This window comes from Labeo rohita, chromosome 3 (assembly GCF_022985175.1).
Source record: "Labeo rohita strain BAU-BD-2019 chromosome 3, IGBB_LRoh.1.0, whole genome shotgun sequence".
Lineage (NCBI taxonomy): Eukaryota > Metazoa > Chordata > Actinopteri > Cypriniformes > Cyprinidae > Labeo > Labeo rohita.
In genome coordinates, this window is record NC_066871.1 from 57,286,768 (window position 1) to 57,305,433 (window position 18,666).

The 18,666-nt window shown below is 40.4% G+C and overlaps 3 protein-coding genes across 3 annotated transcripts in view; all 3 read right to left on the reverse strand.

The window, feature by feature from the left end:
• zgc:65811 (uncharacterized protein LOC393524 homolog) overlaps positions 1-1,380 on the reverse strand; it is a 5,842-nt gene extending 4,462 nt beyond the window's left edge. The window contains 5 exon segments of the mRNA XM_051106757.1: positions 1-14; positions 376-473; positions 562-664; positions 891-969; positions 1,224-1,380. The exon segment at positions 1-14 is cut by the window's left edge and continues 25 nt beyond it. Coding sequence (XP_050962714.1) covers positions 1-14; positions 376-473; positions 562-664; positions 891-950 — 275 coding nt within the window. The 5' untranslated portion in view covers positions 951-969; positions 1,224-1,380.
• Positions 1,381-5,938: 4,558 nt separating this feature from the next.
• LOC127162799 (G-protein coupled receptor family C group 5 member B) lies at positions 5,939-8,256 on the reverse strand. Its single transcript, XM_051105640.1, has 3 exons — positions 7,278-8,256; positions 6,116-6,150; positions 5,939-6,031 (listed from the first exon to the last, which is right to left on the reverse strand). The coding sequence occupies exons 1-3, from the start codon at positions 8,254-8,256 to the stop codon at positions 5,939-5,941; spliced, it is 1,107 nt and encodes a 368-aa protein (XP_050961597.1).
• Positions 8,257-13,491: 5,235 nt separating this feature from the next.
• On the reverse strand, positions 13,492-16,525 carry pde6hb (phosphodiesterase 6H, cGMP-specific, cone, gamma, paralog b). Its single transcript, XM_051099286.1, has 4 exons — positions 16,395-16,525; positions 14,585-14,742; positions 14,182-14,222; positions 13,492-14,085 (listed from the first exon to the last, which is right to left on the reverse strand). The coding sequence occupies exons 2-4, from the start codon at positions 14,728-14,730 to the stop codon at positions 14,009-14,011; spliced, it is 264 nt and encodes an 87-aa protein (XP_050955243.1). The 5' UTR covers positions 14,731-14,742; positions 16,395-16,525; the 3' UTR covers positions 13,492-14,008.
• Positions 16,526-18,666: the final 2,141 nt, after the last annotated feature.

Consider the following 18,666-nt stretch of genomic DNA (forward strand, 5'->3'; position numbering starts at 1 on the left):
AGCAGGCCAGAAAACTGAATGTCAGAAAAACAAAAAATGTTTATTCTTTACATAAACCTAGTTTATCTACTTCAGAAATAATTCTCTCTTCTAATCCTGGAATAGAAATATTTCCTTAGATATGCAGAAGGAAAAGGGCAAGAAGAGAAGAGCCATGACTTTTCCAACTTTTCTTGAGTGTTGAATTGACCAGTGACATTAGTTGAGGTTTGTGTTTCACAGGTTTGGGAAAAATATGTTTTGTCCTTCTGTACTCTGAATCCTAAAGGCGTCTCACAGCTTTGTTTCAGTGTCGACAAATGTAATTCTTTACAGATAATCTTGCTCTGTTTCTGCTCTGTGAGTTAGCGTGAGGTGTTTGATCATCTTCCTCACCACACTGAGAGCGCCTTTACTGTGGTTACATGCGCCGCAGTCTCCGATAATGGCCACCAGCATCATCAGAACACCCGTGACCACCAGCACCATCACACCTGACGGACAGACACACACACACGTCGAGTCACGCTTCCATATCACGTATTTCAACTTGTGTTAATGAGAATCATCAGCGGAACCGACCGATATTGAACTGCATGGTGTTCAGGTCGATGTCGAAGAATCCTCTGGTTTCGGCGCCGAACCGCAGCCACATTCCCAGAGCAGCCAGACCGAATCCCACCAGCTGAAAGACACGTCACAGCTCTCAGCAAACATCTCAACACAACAGCAATCACCCACACCGAAAAAAAAAAAACTGCTTTGCATTTTTGAAAATAGGCTTAAAGTGAAACTAGTGTTTGATTTCCATAATTCAGTGTGCTTAAGACATTTATAGCACGCTTTTATCTAAGGAGACGGCGATGAACTGATAGAAGTGTAAATATCAATTAAAAGTCAGACATACTCACAGCGAACAGAATGTTAAACAGGATCAGGAAACATTTACACATCTGCGCGCACCCGTCCATCGCGAGCCGATTTATATCACTGCAACCAAACATTACATATCACATTCAGCAGCTCTTAACAGATGATCCAAATGATAATAATACAAACAATCACACCTTTTGAAAGAAAAATCATGACGACGACACTTTTATGTTTAAATCAAGTCAAGTCAAGTCACCTTTATTTATATACCGCCTTTAACAATACAGAATTGTGACATTTAAATCACTAATGTGTAAAGCATAGAATCCGAAAAGTCTAACAACGTCAATGAAAGGTATAAATAAACTTACCTTGTCTAGTAATAATGAGGTGAGTGGAGTGACGGTGTTTCCCGGTCCGTGTCTGCAGTCAAACGCGCTCTCCCTCACGCGCACGCGACCGTTTGTGCTGCCCTGCGCGCGCTCTCATTGGTGGACACCTGGAGTGACATCGGCGGAGCCAAAGAGTTTCTGTACTGCAGAAACGAAACCATTACTGACCGATTTTCTCCGAAAACAAGAACAAAAAAACGAGGAGCGCCCGGAAGTATTAAGGAGCTTTCGCCAGTAAATGTACAAACGTTTCCTCGAAAATTAAACTGTAATCTGCAGGGTCATGTTTTTAACTGGATCACACTGTACCATTATGTAGGTTATCTGCCTTATTACACCGTGCATTCTTATAAAGGGAAAACATTTGAAGCGGACATGTACAATTCATGTAAAAAAGAATCTGATGTGTCTGTCTGGCTCATTCCAGTTTACGTTGGTTTTACTTTTGTTTTCCCGATGGTCAGGGCCAGATTAACACTTTGTTGTACCCTGGGCAACAATATTCAAGGGCCCCATCATCACGACCCCAGGATCACCATAATATGGTCATATATAGAATATATTACTGTAATATACAGTAAATATACTCAATACTTCAAATCCTAACTGTCATCATATTTTGATTTACAAATATTTAAATGCTCATAGAACTACAAATGCACTACTATGTCCCCTATCAAAGACATTCACTCACATATGATGCTATGAAAACAAAACACATCAGCATCTGTGTATGATCTGGTAAAATTGACCCACTACATTGAGAGGGAGGGAAGTATCCTCCATTTTCACAAAAAAATGAATAGATAAGCAACCACTTTCAAACCATCGTTTATTTAACAACACTTATTCCCAATAGAAATGTATGGAATTGATAGAGCTATCACAGAAGACAAGGCAATCAAGTTATTAGTCCAACACAAACAATTTGAAATCTGCCAGTTATCCCTCCACAACAATTTACAGCATTTTCATAAAGCTGGCACCTCAAGGAAAAAATAAAAAAATAAAATGCATTATCACTATTTGATCATAAACATTTTGATCCTAAGCTCATTTAACTTGTTTTAAAATAGAACAACAACATGTTATAGCACAATTAACCAGTTAAACATTTTAGTGCTACATAAATACACTACACAATACTAAATACACAAAACAATTTCTCTGAAGAAGACAAGATAAAATAAATGCTATATAATCTGGCAAAACACCTAGTCCTAAATAATGAGGAAGTGCATGTTTGAATTTGAGTATATAGGTATATACTTTAATTTTTCAGCGTTTCTGATGTCCTTTTCCTTTTTTAATTTTCGCTTCGCGCTCCCACTTAGCTTCTCCATTTTTTTCTGTTGTAGCAACGCCTGACGTCACGTAACGCGCTCGGGCTCGGCGTAAGCTTTGACCCACCTCACGCGGACTGACCAATGAGGAGAGGGTCTTAACTTGAGGCCCTCTCTTCATTGGTCAGTCCGCATGAGACTGACTCTCAACCGCTCTCAACTCACGTTCAAAGTCATAGGCAGCGCAGCATATCTCTGTGCAGCGCAAAAGCCCGGGTGGACAGTTTGTTAAATATAAAGCGGGAGATTACAGATACAGTATTTTGCTCGTGCCCTTGCTGTCCTGGGCCCTTTAGATGTCGTGGGCCCCTGGGCAATTGCCCAGTTGCCCGTATGGTTAATCCGGGCTTGCCGATGGTAGCTTTCATAATGTGGTTTACTCTGATATGGTTGGGTTCAGCAGTGTTGAAACTGATGTTTGTGAGTTTCAGAGCACATGAATTATGGTGTATCCAGAAGTGTAGAGGTTGTAGATGTAATTAACAGAGATCTGCCTAATTCACGAATGTGTTTGTTATAGTTCTGGGTTCTAAAACAACAACAACAGAAGAACCCATAATAATCAGTGACGTCTATGCGACGCAACGCGACACGACACCTCGTTCTATTTATGATGTACTGACACAAAGTTAAAATGGTTTGCAACGTTTGCTTTCTTGCGTCCCATGTTGACAGACTTCAGCTGTTGTAGCACGACGTGACAACTGATGCGCTCGGGTCAGACACCGGTGCGTTTCACTGGTTCACCAAAAATCACCGGTTCATGATCAGTTTTCTGTTTTTGTTGTTGTATTTTCTGACTTCTGAATTGTTTCCAGTGGATTCTTCACATCAAAGCACAAGTCATATCCTGAGACTTCAGTGAATCATGATGCTGGTTTTTCAGCGCCACCAGGTGGTTTGCCACGATTTAGGAAATACAAATAATAAATAAGTATGTTTTGCAATGGAGTAGTTGACATACAGTCAGTAAAAAATGTTGTTGTTTTTTTTGTTTTGTTTTGTTTTGTTTTTTTTTGTAAAAGGCCATTTTTTTAAAAAAAAAGAAATGCATAGATTTATGTAATGTGAAGTCTGATCTTTGAGAAAATAAAAAAGGGTCACATTTGTCCTATGGTGTGACATAGCAAAAATTAAGAAAAAAAAAAAAACAATATACAAAAATAATATATAAATAGCATGAAAGAGATTTATTTTCAGTGTTAGACACCTATTTTTATGTGGTGTTTTTTATTTAATGTGACATCAAGACTTTGCTGTCATCTGTTCAAAACAAAATAATGTTCATCAACAAAATCTCTTAGTCAATCAGTATGTTACCGAGTCTCTTCTATAGCCTCCCCGCTGCAGCTAAATATGACTGAAATTCAAACTATATTCATTAAGATGTGAATTCATTTTTGAAAAACTATGTTGCTACTGTTTTTAACGCTAGAACTACCAAGGCAGTCATTTGGACCGTTTTGACATTTTGCAATGTAATAGTAATGCAATGTAATAACTTTGTAGAAATGAAACCCGCATAACTATAATTCCTTGACTTTTCTTGTGTATATTTCATACTAACATTGTTATTTATTAAAATTACAAAATACAAAAGAGTTCTTAGTATTTCTACCTTGAATGGTCAAAGCGGTGAAATTGTCATTACAGACGGCGTATAATTTCAACTTTTGCGTCTTTCTCCAGCAGTAAAATTCCCGTTCGTAAAAAAATGCCTTCGATTCGACATCTGCTGTTATTCAATCGGGAGCGGTCTCGTAGCTCTTACAATATTATATTACAAAATATATTACAAAAAGGATTGCATTTTTTAGGGTCATAAAATATGACGACAGACATTCAAAGCTTTATTTTAAAACATCCACAGAAGCTTCTAGTGTAAATATGACATGGCAATCAGTTCCGTCTAGAATAAACGGTCACAATGACCACTATGGCCATTCTAGCAGTGACAGAATTCCAGTAGCTCTAGTGTTAAGGCATCATTTTGATTTCATTACTTTCAGCATCATTCTCTTAGGATCTCATCCCTTCTGGTATAAAATGGATCACATCTTATACTTATTTTTATGACACTTTATAACAGTAGTTTTCTGCAAAAACATCAGAAAATCATTTGATTAATTAAATTGATGCATTTAAGAACACCAAAAATGATCAAAGAAGAATAAAAAGAAGTTATACAAATCTTATTTAATTATTTAAAATGCTTTTTAAAGAGACCTTGTCCCCTGATGTGTTGTGACGGTACATCGGTGGACATTATCCGTCACACCAAATGATGTTTCAGCCGTTTGTGCCAATTAATGGCCTTGCAATTCCAAGAAAATTGGTGGTTAGCAAGACACATTTGCATACTTTTCCATTATCATGTACTTTAATATACACTTTTTAATTATAAAACATAATTTAGGGGTGTCACACCAAAGGACATGGATTTCAGAGACAAGAACTTTATACACTTTCAGAAATATATGGATAAAAAAACAAACAGATTTACTATGCCATATACTAAAATAGACACTTACAATTATGCCAGAGGTCTTTATGAACATTTTTATGATTTTCTTTTTAATTTATAAAAGTTATAATGTATTGAACCATGCTTGAGACAGTCACACCAATAGGCCAATTATGAGATTTTGGTCAAAAATTAATAAAATAATAATAAAAAAAAAACTAAAAAACTCATAAAACTGCTGCTTTTATAACAACATGTTCATGTAAGACAAAGAAATGTTTAACGATTCACTGCATTTTAAATAGCGCCAATCATATATTCATTTTTATTTTGTGGGACAGTGAAAATGCCACATCACATCAACAAGCGTTTAGCAGTTACTAGAGCGTAAAACTAGACAGCAAAAAAAACTGGTCAACACAGAAGTTATTAAATAGAGTTATTAAATAAACAGAGTTATTAAAGAGTTATTAAATAAATGCAAAAGCTTTGTTAATGTCTTCAGTGTTATCAGCAGACAGTGTGTGTGTGTGCGTGAGTGAGTGTGTGTGTGTGTGTGTGTGTGTGTGTGTGTGTGTGTGCACCTGGTATTCATCACGTTATGGGACCAAATGTCCCCACAAGGATAGTAATACCAGTAAATTTTGACCTTGTGGGGACATTTGTGAGGTCCCCATGAGGAAACAGGCTTATAAATCATGCAGAATGAGTTTTTTTGAGAAAGTATAAGTGTGCACAGTCTCCTGTGAGGACTAGGTTTAGGTGTAGGGTGATAGAAAATACGGTTTGTACAGTATAAAAACCATTACAACTATGGAATAAACCCATAAAACATGGAAACACAACATGTGTGTGTGTGTGTGTGTGTGTGTGTGTGTGTGTGTGTGTCAAACTCTGTGTCCGTAGTATTCGTCATACGGCTCGTTGATGTTGGTGGTCGTGGGACGAGGGATGCTGTAGTCTTTCTCTGCACTGATTTCCTGAAACATGAAACACACAGCAGATCAATCACATGGCAGTGACACATCAGAGTGCTGCAGGATGGTGTTTGGATGAGAACTCACTCTCATGAAGATTCCAGGCGACGCCACGTCTTTACCTGCAACACAAACATGTGACGTTTAACCTGTGCCATTCATAGGCAGCAATTTTATTTACTGATCTTGCTCAGTGCATTCTGGGATTGGGTCATTCAGGACAGAGACTATGAGATCAGGTATTTGCTGCGCATATTCTCTCAGCTGTTTTCAGAGAAAGTGTCTTTAAAGGGGTCATAAACTGCCTTTTTATTATTTTGTACACTCATAATGTTATCAAGATTTTTACATCCAAAAACATCATATTTAGAAATGAAAGGCTATTTTCTGTCCTCTTTGGGCCCCCTCATCAGAACGCTTTGTTTAAATAGACGTAGCGGATTGTAGACTAGTAAGTACACGATCATTGCTATGATTGGCTAATAGTTGTGTTTTTTTTGACAGCCTACATCCTTCATAGGTGGACGCATAAATACTCCGTACATATCAAATGATTTGTAACAACAAAGCAATAGCGAGTACATCATAAAAACACTTGTGTGTTGCGACATTACTGTTGGAATCAATATAGCCAGCATAATGTCGTCTTTTAGTTTGAATCGGTCTGAAAATTCTGCGTCGAATTGTGCCTTGTTTGTAAACGAATCCGCTGTAAAATGAAGAACAAAGGACAGTGTTCTTACTGACCCGATCTGGATCTTCATTAAAAATGAAGTTCATCACTCTTTCCTAACACTGGGATCAGAAGGAAGAGCCACCTTTAACATTTGCTTCCTGCGCAGACCTGCGTTCGCCTCTCTCGTTATTTACAGTACATGCGTGAATCGGTGGGCGGGGCTAAACAGGAAGTGATATCAAAGCAGGCCTTGGTCTTCTTCTGCAGAGGTGGTGTTTGGTCACACTATTACATCATAGAGTGGGACAGTCCATAACCTGTCCTTTTGGCAGACTGGCCTCAAAATAAGCTGTTTTAACATCACAAGTGTATTTTATCTCACTGCACTGGCAGATTCCTTTACTTGTTTCAGGTTTAAACATGTTAGAAATAACTGAACAACAGCTGAACAACTGAAAACAGGTGTATGGAGTACGCTGAATACACTCATATTAAAGAGACGATCAGTGAAAACAAGCCAGAACATCTCATGCATGCTGTTTAACAAAAAGATTTGTCAGAACACTCCATTACCTCTCCTCCCGTCCACATCCTCCTGGAAGCCGACGTTGTCGGTGCCAGTCTTCAGGGCCGGCGGAGCCGCCGGCTGCGTTCTGGGGCTCGTCCAGCCCGTGAAGTCCAGCGGCGGATCTTTCGTACGAGCGCTGCGCTTGCACATGAAGCGGACCTGAGTGAAGCCGTGTCCCAGCAGCAGCACCCAGCCGTTAGCGGTCAGCGCCACGCAGATCAAGGGCTCGTCCCAAAGCGGGCTGCGGCCCATGGCACGATTCCCGTACGTGAGGAGCGTGATCCAGACGAGCCACACGCAGGCGCTCAGCAGCAGCGTCAGGACCAGCAGCGCCGCCCGCAGTTTGTTCTGCCGATGCGTGCGTCCGGTGTAGCTGTAGCTGTAGGTGACGCACGCGTGGCGGAGGAAGCGCAGCGCTGTCATCAGCGCGGCGACTAACAGGACCATCACGTAAATCTGTAGCATGGCAAACTCCGACTGTGAAAACTGGCACATCCTCTTGTCCTGCACCAGCACCACCAGCAGCCACTCCGTCGCTACGATCACCTGCACCAGCGCGAGTGCCGCGGTCACACCCACCTCCCTCCAGCCGCGCGCCAGCGCCACGCCCAGCAGAGCCAGGCCGCGCGCAAGCAGAGCTCCGAACGCCACGCTGAACAATACGCCGAACGCAAACACCCGCACCGGACACGTCTGCGGAGACAGAGCAATGATGAAGGAGTAGGGAAGGGCAAAAATGCCGGCCGTGGCCAACAAGAAGACCAGCAGCGCCGCCACCGCGCTCGACCGTCGGCGGGACTCGCACGCCAACCGCAGCAGCAGAACCAGCATCAGCACCACGCAGCTGACGAACCCCGCGCCGGCTGCGGCCTGGACCACGATCCCCCACGTGTCGCACAGGGGCCAGTACTCTTGAGCCAGTGCCAAGCCGCAGCCCGCGGGACGGGAGCCGTTCGAGCTCTGAAGCTGGACCGGAAGCTCCATGGAGACGGAGAATCGGATGATGGATCTGAACGACGACCACAGATGGGATGATGGAGGACCACAGGACGATGATGCTAAAGCGATTTTCTCTTTTCTCTTGAATGCTCACAGTGATCTACAGGAAAGACAGAGATATTTCAGTTACGCTTGCTCAAACGCTTTCGATTCAAATGTATACAGAGTTTTGGCGTGAAACTCTAGATGGTGCTGTTCGTTAGGTCTAACTCAATTTGACCTAATGACATCATCGCATGGCACAGCTGATTGGTTCTCTCCTGTATTGGGAGCCAATGAGCTCTTGGCACAACAATCAAATATATGACTAGTGCTTGCTGTGCTGTTTGCAGCATGCTTCAGAAACAGTATTAAAGGGGTCATCGAATGCCCATTTTCCACAAGTTGATATGATTCTTCAGGGTCTTAATGAGTCTATAATATACTTTGGTTAAAAATTCTCAATGGTTGTGTAAAACAACACCCTTTTTTCCTTGTCAAAATCAGCTCTGCAAAAATCATCTCATTCTGGTCGAGGCTGCTTTAAATGCAAATGAGCTCTGCTCGCCCCGCCCCTCTCTTCTCTCTGTGGAGTGACGAGCCTGTTTACTTGAGCCACATTTAGCCGTGTTTAGCCGCTAAACTTGCTAACTAGCACATTATTAGGAAGGGCGATCGCAAAGATTCATAAAAAAAACCCTTATACTCACTTCTGCTGTAAGTGAAGCTGGATCATGAATGATTTGTGTGAACACAGACGGATATATGTAGATCAGGAGGCGCATTCCCTTCACAAAAAAACGTAATCTACTGCATCTTCAGCGGCTCAGATGTCGGGAGTAAATGACGACCACTATGTTCATTATTACATCCAGCAACATAACACCTCAATCACTCAATCGGAGATATTCTTGTCTAACTTACATCCCTGCTCCGGCATCAAAACAAGGAAAGTTACTGGACTGTTACAGCTGATCTGAGGTAAAACACTCATGTCAATCAACTATTGTGGGAGTGTCCTCTGTCATGTGACGGAACACCGACAGGCATCTGAGAACGGCTCGATTTGTAAAAGGGGATATTATTTTTACAGATGAATTAAAAAACACTGCATGGATTTTTATCATTATAAGGTAGATGTGCACATACACTGTCAACACACATTAACGTTCAAACAGAATGTAAAAGTGAACTTTTACATGCTGTTTTTACATGCATCCGATGACCCCTTTAAATCAACATGTACAGTCATGGTCAAAAATATCAGCACCCTTGCAATTCTGTCAGAAAATGCAACACTTCTCTCAGAAAATTGTTCCAGTTGCAAATAGTTTGGTAGTTAAGTGCTTATTGTTTTTGTTTGCACTGCAACAACTCAAAAAAATAAATTAATCAAAAAAAAAAAAAAAAAAAAAAAAAAAATTCACAGAGAACTCAAAAATGGACTGGACAAAATTATTGGCACCCTGAGCAAGTAACTGTGCAAGTAACTGTGCTGAGGACACTCCGATAGTAATGGACATGAAAACAGGTTAAATGAAATAAGCATTCTTGTGTATGCATTTCAACCAGGATATCACCATATCCAGCAGCAGAATCTCAGTGTTCAGTTTCGTTATTTCTAAGGTTGATGTTTTCATTAGCTGTGATGAGTGTGTGGTTTGTTCAGCAGTGTTGGGAGCACGTGCAGTCATATCAACGACGGTGTTGCGGGAAAAGAGAAATAAGATGTATCGCTTAAGATCACTGTCTATGGTTGTTCCTTTATCTGCACGAGAGAGTAAAATGGCATGCATCGGCTAACTTTGTCCGTCTCATCATTAAGTAACTAACAACAGTTATCAAATGGCTTAAAATAATGATATTTGCTCCGGTGGATGCTGGGGTCTTATCTATTGGATTGCAACATAATATGCATTTGCTAATTAACATTACACTTCTACACGTCTAATTAGATTTAAGCAGTCAGTATCCAGCCCATCGGCACAAGACCACGGGAACCTGACGAGTCCTCTGCACAATCTGACTTTTCTGCAACATGGAACAAACCGCTGGTTCATCTGGTCAGAGAAGAACTGCCCCCCGACTGAGCCTGGTTTGTCCCAAGGTTTTTTTTTTTCTCCATTTCTGTCACCGATGGAGTTTTGATTCTTTGCCGCTGTCACCTCTGGCTTGCTTAGTTTCGGACACTTAATTTCCAGCGATATCATCAACATGATCGCTGGATGATGACATCTCTGAATCAATGATGAACTGACCTTTTTTTCGTCCTTTTGCATTATTGACACTTTATTTTCCTATTTAATACTGTAAAGCTGCTTTGACACAGTCTATATTGTTATAAGCACTGTAAAATAAATGTGACGTGACTTGATATGACTTGACTTAAGCCAGTCAGCATGGTAGCCCAGGCACACATAGATAGTAATACATGAGGTTCATATGGCTCTTCGGAGCACCAGCAGTGCAAATGTCTCGGCGATAGATCTGCTTGTTGGGGGATGTTTTGTTCTTGAAGCCAGCGGTAGGTGCTGTGCAGGTAAAACCTCACTTAATCTCAAGAGGCACATTAGCGACTAGAGGATGCAGTCTTTAGGCTCCTTGTTAGAGCGCCCGCCTCCCATGCCGGAGACCCGGGTTCGAGACCCACTCGGAGCACTGTACGAGTATTACTGGGGAAGAGGGTTTCACCTGTATTGTCCATTCTGTGTCCTGCTTTAAGGGGGGTTATTTCATGTATGTTATATGTGCAGTAGCAGTATTTCTTACATGCTCACAACAGCATCTTTTGAACGTATTGGCAGTAGCAAGTCTCGGGACTTGCTCTGCCACTGCAGCAGCGTAGCAAAACACATTAACATTGTCATGTACGTTACCATGCCAATCCCTCCAAGAGTTGTCATGACAGAACTGTGTTTTCACCACAGAGCCAGAGAAAGTCACCAAAATATTGTTGGCTAGTGATAGATTAGTAATAGGACATTCCGTCAATGTAAGTCTATAGGATTTTTTTTTTAATCTTCATTTTTATGAAAACTGTAAGTCTGATCGTTAGAAAAGATATGGCAACTCAGTTTGTTGGTGCAAATGTAAAAAAAAAAACAGGAGGAGATACATTTAGTCTCAGAAGAATAATAACTATACGTTTACAGTTTCTTTCTCAAGCCAACCGAATTATAACTTAACTAAGCAGAAAATCCACATTCTGCTGTAAAGCATCTCTAAAAGACAATTGTGTCATGATTCAGATCAAACAGTGTTGGGTGTAACACATTACAAGTAACGCAAGTTACGTAATATTATTACTTTTTCCAAGTAACTAGTAAAGTAACGCATTACTTTTTAGTTGACAAGAAAATATCTGAGTTACTTTTTCCAAATAAGTAACGCCAGTTCCTTTTCCCCCGTTTATTGATTAAAAGTTCTTCTGTCCCCATGTTGAGAGAAATCAGGAGTAAGATGTTAGATCTAGAATAAATGTGAACATTTAATTAATCAAAAAACTGATTCAGTACTCCTCAAAATTAATAAAAACAGTGAAATTCAACTCAGAATATGACACAAACCTGCAATAATTAAATAAGTTAAATAACACAAATATCCTTTATGCATTTAATTCCATTTTATTAACCGATGTCTTTGCTGCCGACCTTCAATGATCCAATTCAACCATACTAATAAGCAAAAACTACTCTAACACTTGTTATCCTTTTTTATTGCTGAAGAGTTGACATTTTTTTCTTCTGCGGTCTACTCTACAGACGTGAATTTTTTTGAAGTGAAGTTTTTGTCAAAGCCTGAGGCCTTTGGTTTGAAAAGGCTTTTACATTTGCCAAAAATAGAACTTTTTATATTAAAAACAAACAATCAAGCCCTGCTCAGATTTAAAAAGTAACGCAAAATCAAAGTAACACATTACTTTCCATAAAAAGTAACTAAGTAACGTAATTAGTTACTTTTTAGGGAGTAACTCAATATTGTAATGCATTACTTTTAAAAGTAACTTTCCCCAACACTGCAGATCAAATGAGTTTAGATTAATAACGGTTTGAAAGGACTTCGTTTTAGCTGACAGCAACAAAAGCCAGCAATGCAGTTCTGTAGGTCTATAGAGGGAGATTCTGCATATAAAGATTTTTTAGAAATCATTCTGAAGAAACCCCTGTTGTTATTATTATTCATTGAGAATCATGCTGCTTATTGAAGTGTGAAAACCGTGCTGCACAATCTATTTCTTTGCATTTCTTTGAAGTAGTAATCTTCAGTTATTTTTATTCAGTTTAATGCTTACTGAATTAATAAGTGTAATAATGTCTTAAAAGGTTTCAGCAGCAGTGTTGCTATGTATGTATGATGTGTAAAAACCATTAAATACACTTATTCAAATGAATTCTCACCCTACAGTATTGTAGCACTTTCATTTATAAAATTATACTTTTATTTTTCCTAATTTTTATGTAATTTGTATTTATTATGATCTTTAACCTCAAGTATTACATTTGTGTTTATGTAGTTTTTGTGCTCAGGCAGGACTGTAAATGTGTAAATGTCCGGCCGGCGATGAAGACGGATGTGTTGTTCTTCCTCTCCAGGACAAAAGCTCAGCTGTGACGCTGTTATCAGTGATTTTATCCTCTGCTTAAACAAATATCTTTCCTGCTAGAGATCATCTTCACGTTTCACATCATTTTTCCTTTAAGTTTGTCATCTGGGTTAGGGTTAGTCTAGAAATCTTTAGAAATGAAGATTACACATAATGTAGAAATGAATAAAACAACCAGCTGATGAATCAGATCTTTACATGACACGAGGAAACTCATTTTTCTTGAGCAACGCTGTAAAAAAAGAGTTTGAAACCTCAATCACAACACACACGCCGCAGACGTGATTTGCAGTCACCTTTTTTTCATTCATTCATTATCTGTAAGAGTATTCAGAGATAAAAGTGTCATACCTGCAGCCTGTGGCTCCGTCCATCACAGACCCTCACACACCGTCTGTCTGATTGTCTTTCTGACTGTGTGTGTGTGTGTGTGTGTGTGTGTGTGTGTCGTCTCTCTCAGATGTAGGTGGATGGGAGGAGCAGAGATGAGGTGATCAGATTTGTTTCTACTCTTCCTGAATTTATGTGTGTGTCTGTGAACAGCCTCTCTCATCACACACACACACATCTGTCATTCTTGACATGAATCAGTATGATAATGTGTTTTTAATAATAGAGTTTAATGATAATCATCCCCCTGTTGTGATATTTGCTTTTATTCTATTTGCAATAAAGTCAACAGAGTTACTGAAAATAGAAACTTTAATCGGATTTCTACTCTCGTAGTCACACACGACACATTTAATAATATAAATGTGTTTATGGGACAGGCTATCGTATCATAGACAGAGGAAGTGATTTCATCAGTCATCGCTGCTACAGGAAACACACCTTCTGTAATTTGTCAGTGTTAAGGGTGGAGTCGCAGATAGGGGCGTGTCTTAACCCTGATGACTAGGTTTCAGAATGTTGATTGACAGCTGGGGTGTGGGAGGGGATAAGTTGTCGTCTTATCGCAACATATACAAAATATAAAATATTATATAATAATAATAATAATAACAATAACAATCATATCAATAATGACAGTGTCCATGTGTTGAATCAGTCCTTTACCATCACACATCATAACCACACGACAACATCGAGCAAAAGGGGTGGGGCCATGGGACAAGATGGGCGGGGCTGAAGGTGGTGACGTCAAGGGGGCGGGGTTTAGATAATGCCGTATTTGGCCAGATCGCTGAGCTCCATGTCTCCGAACGCCTCCCATGGGCACACGACAGTGATGTCTGTCATGGGATGAGACACAGACATTAACAAACACTGAACACAGAGTATGTGTGTGTGTGTGTGTGTGTGAGAACGTGTTTGTCACTGGGACTCACCTGTGCCGAGACCCTCCATACCAGGAATGTCATCGCCGAACCTGCAGACGAGAGGGATACTCGCTCAGTGACTGCAGCGTTTGTGTGTGTGTGTACATGGTATTTATAACATTATGGGGATCAAATGTCCCCACAAGGATAGTAATACCAGTAAATTTTGACCTTGTGGGGACATTTTTTAGGTCCCCATGAGGAAACAGGCTTATAAATCATGCAGAATGAGTTTTTTTGAGAAAGTAAAAGTGTGCACAGTCTCCTGTGAGGACTAGGTTTAGGTGTAGGGTGATAGAAAATACGGTTTGTACAGTATGAAAACCATTACAACTATGGAATGTCCCCATAAAACATGGAAACACAACATGTGTGTGTGTGTGTGTGTGTGTGACACTGTGTGTGTTTGTACCCTTTCTGCCCGGGTTTGGGGGCCTTGCTCTTGAAGGTGCGTGTCTGTCTCTGCTTGAATTTGGGCGGCCCTTTCTTGGGTGTGGTTGGTCCGGTGGTGCTGGCGGGCGTCGCCAGAGCACTTCCTGCAGGAGGAGCAGCGTTCATGTCTGCGCTTCCCTGAAACAGCGAACAGAAGCGACGCTTACGATCTGAGCGCGTCACAGGAATCTGGGATTATGGGATTACACCGCTGGAACCGGAACATTTCTCTTCTTCGATTATCGCTCGTCTTCTTGCACTGATCCCTGTCACACGTGTCGCTGCAGCCTCTCACCGCTCTAATGTCGTCTGCATGTATTGATTACAGGGTTGCTTTCTTCATGGGGTGATTGGGCGACCCACTACAAAAATGCGAAATCTGAGGATTTTTTCTCCTTTCATGCTCAAATACAGTGTTACACTAGTTTACACTGTTCCAGACTGATGGTTTTGCTTTTGGAAATATCGTACAATCAACGTCAAATTCTGTGTAGTACTGCCCCTTTTTAGGCAATTTCAGTCTGACTGAGAATCACGTAGAACAGGGGTCACCAGACCCCTTCCTGGAGGACCGGTGTCCCTGCAGAGTTTAGCTCCAACCCTAATCAAACACACCTGAACCAGCTAATCAGCGTCTTTGAAGGAAACTTCCAGGCAGGTGTGTTGAGGAAAGTTGGAGGTAAATTCTGCAGGATCAAGTTTGGTGACCCCTGACTCAGACTGTTCACACAGACTTTCATTCAAAGATTTTTTTTTTCAAACTGCGATTAAACGATTATAACGGAGGTGAAGTGAATTACAGCAACATACAGAAATCGAACATTATTATAGGTGCGCGCGCAGTCCGGAATTACTAGTGTGCAAATAAACAAACCGTGTATGTGCGCTCTCTGATAACTTTATGAGCATATTTCAGCGTGATCGCATTTTTTATAATGATGCGAGTTTGCGATGGTTAGTGGTGTTTAAATACATTTGGGCATCAGCTGTTCACTGGTGATGCTGAGCTGCCTTCAGATCACCACATTTAACAAAGGCAGAATGTTTTTATTTGCTTTCTTAATTTGTATTTTGCTTTGTCTAATAAATCTGAATAGAGATCCCTATATATTTATATAGTCAGGTTAAGGTGGTATATTGGTCTGTTGGCGTCTCCGTGTGGTCCTGATTGGTGTTGCAGCTTGACTTGTACTTATACTTTTCCTTATGTTGTACTGGGATGTATGAAAAAAAATAGTTGGATGTGGCGTCCCACTTTTCCATTATCCTCCACTGTTGATTTATCTTATAAACATGCCAGTGTGATAACATACATTCTGTCAGTCACAAAAAACAAAAGTGTTGACTATACGATATTCCTGACATGTCAGAGGTCGATCAGATTATCATCTCACAATAATCCATGTCAAACACTGTTTTTCATGTTGCCTCATTAAGACCGTTAATCTCATTAACATAACAGACTTATGAGATTTCCTTTATCTGCCTGATTATATCTAGTAGCGTCTGTCGTCTGTCTGTGGATCAGATGCTGGTGTTTCTGCAACTTCATGTGATGCTGATCAGAAGTTCAGAGAATCACACCTTCATCTGATCATGAATATTTCACACGATACAGAACATCAGTTTTCCTGCTTTAAGCACCAGAGCATAGAAACCTACTAAACTAACCTACATGAAACAAACTCCAACAAAAACACAAACTACATATAATAGAGCAGATTACTGATCACTTTTGAACTGACGACGTGACAGCTGTTACTGTAATTCTCTGAAGTAAGTGTGTTTACCTGTGTTTGTTGTCCGTGAGCGGCGCGTGTGTCTCTGTCTCCGTCTGTCTGTGGAATGAGGCTGTCTGTCTCTTCTGCTCTCTTATAGTCTCCCTGAAGGTCAGAGAGCAGCTCCGCCCGCAGCTGTGCGGCTCCCGATAGGGAAACACTAATGCACTTAATGCTCTTTAGACTTCATCAGGTGTGTGTGTGTGTGCGCACGCACGGTCATGACACTTTAATCTGAAGGTTATGGTCTCGTTTTCTGAACATGTGAGGAGATGCAGCACTTCACAGACTCTAGAAAATAAGTCTAAAGTTTCAGCAAAACCCTTCATTGATCACTTGAATGTCTGTCATCATTTACTGCTCCTGGACCAGATCAAATCTTGTGTCGGACTTTTGATTATGTTTAACACGTCATGTCACTTTTATTTAATTAGCGCTTTTCACAATGGTTTCAAAGCAGCTTTACAGAGAGTCTTACTGTTTTGTCTGTAATGCTTCACCACAGGCCGGGTGCGATCACTGTGACGTCTGGGTTATGATCTAGTTATACTGTTTTTATAGTGTTGTCTAGCACATATATCAGAGCTGCACTGACTCAAACACATTTCTGAGTGGGCATGACAATAAGACATTTAATTGTGAGAGTAACCAGTTCTCAAAAAGTGTTTATGAAAATATGATTGATATTGATTGATTGATTGATTACGACACTCACGCCTAAAGCTGAATCACTGCCATGTGAAATCACACAGCTACTCACGAACCCGCCGAGAACGGCCTCACCTTGGCCAGATCTTCTGGAATTTGCCGCTGGCTCAGATGTCTCTAAATTGCTTTGGGTAAATCTGATGGGCAGATTTCAATCATTACTTCAATCTCAGTAATGTATTATTCACGATGTGTTCGTGAGCGCTGAACGGCCGCTGAAGCCCTGGAGCTCACATCTTCAAACCCGTTGGAACAAATGTTCAAATAGGCACTTTTTACTTTCTAAACAAGCCGCGTATTTTAAGTTTAAATAACTACATTCTCACCTAAAAATCCTCTTAAAACTACATTCTGTGGCACAATAACAGTGGTATTTATAAACTTACAGACTGCAAGCAGAGTGATACAAACAGTGAAACGGTTCCTGTGGCCGTACTGAGAGAAAAACACACTGCAGGAAAAACCTCTCAGCCAATCAGAGGAAACTGTTGTATAAATGTATGTATTATTTTAGTACTTGTTGAACTACAATAAAATGTCCTTTTTACCTTGTTAGATTAAAAAGACAATTTGAACCAGTGTCTATAATTTGTGTTGCTACAGTGTGACAACAGCGCTCTTTCTGTCCACATTCATTAGCGCAGTTTAGGGATTGTAGATTTTAAAACTGTGCAGCAGACAGGTATGGGAACATTCCCCTTATTAGTCGACATGACAGACGACTGAATGCAGTAGAGCTCCAGTCACTGCGTGTTAAGCAGTCAATTACATACTGCAGATTTCTGAATCCCGACAGGCATGATGTGTGTTATGTAACGCATATGCGAGCGGCTTTCATGGTGTCGTGTCAGAAAGAAACACGTCGTCTGAAGATGCGGCTCATCATGTGGGTTAATAATCTGGGCTAATCTGCCCTGGACTCAGATGAATCTCTGACCGTTAACTGGACCTCAAAGAGGAACGAGTGACGCGCAGAACCTGATTTTACCAAGTGCGACATGTTCCTGATCTTTGTTGACCCTGGAACAACATTGTGATTAACCAATCAGATTTGAAGAACCACTTTATAGTTTTTGTAAATTTTAGGCTCACAATCAGTGTTTGGTGCATGTACATCAGTGTCATTCATCTATCATTTCCTCTGATTTTAGGGATTACTCATGGGTAAGGTTAGGTTTAGGTGTAGGGATGTGGTCAACACTAAAGTTTTGGATTAATATGTTGTCTCATTTAACTCTGCAAAATCAGGATGTGCTGAGTGACGCACTGTACCGTTCTACCACACACACACACACACACACACACACACACACACACACACACACGTTTGTTTCGTGTGATTCGTTCTGTGTTTTGATCGCTGAAAACAGGCACCTGATAGCAGGATAAATGCATAAAGGATATTTGTTTTATTTAACATATTTAATTTTTGCAGGTTTGTGTCATATTCTAAGTTGAATTTCACTGTTTTTATTCATTTTGAGGAATACTGAATCTGTTTTTTTTTTTTTTTTAGTGAGATGAATTAATGCATGTTCACATTTATTCTAGATCTAATATCTTACTCCCGATTTCT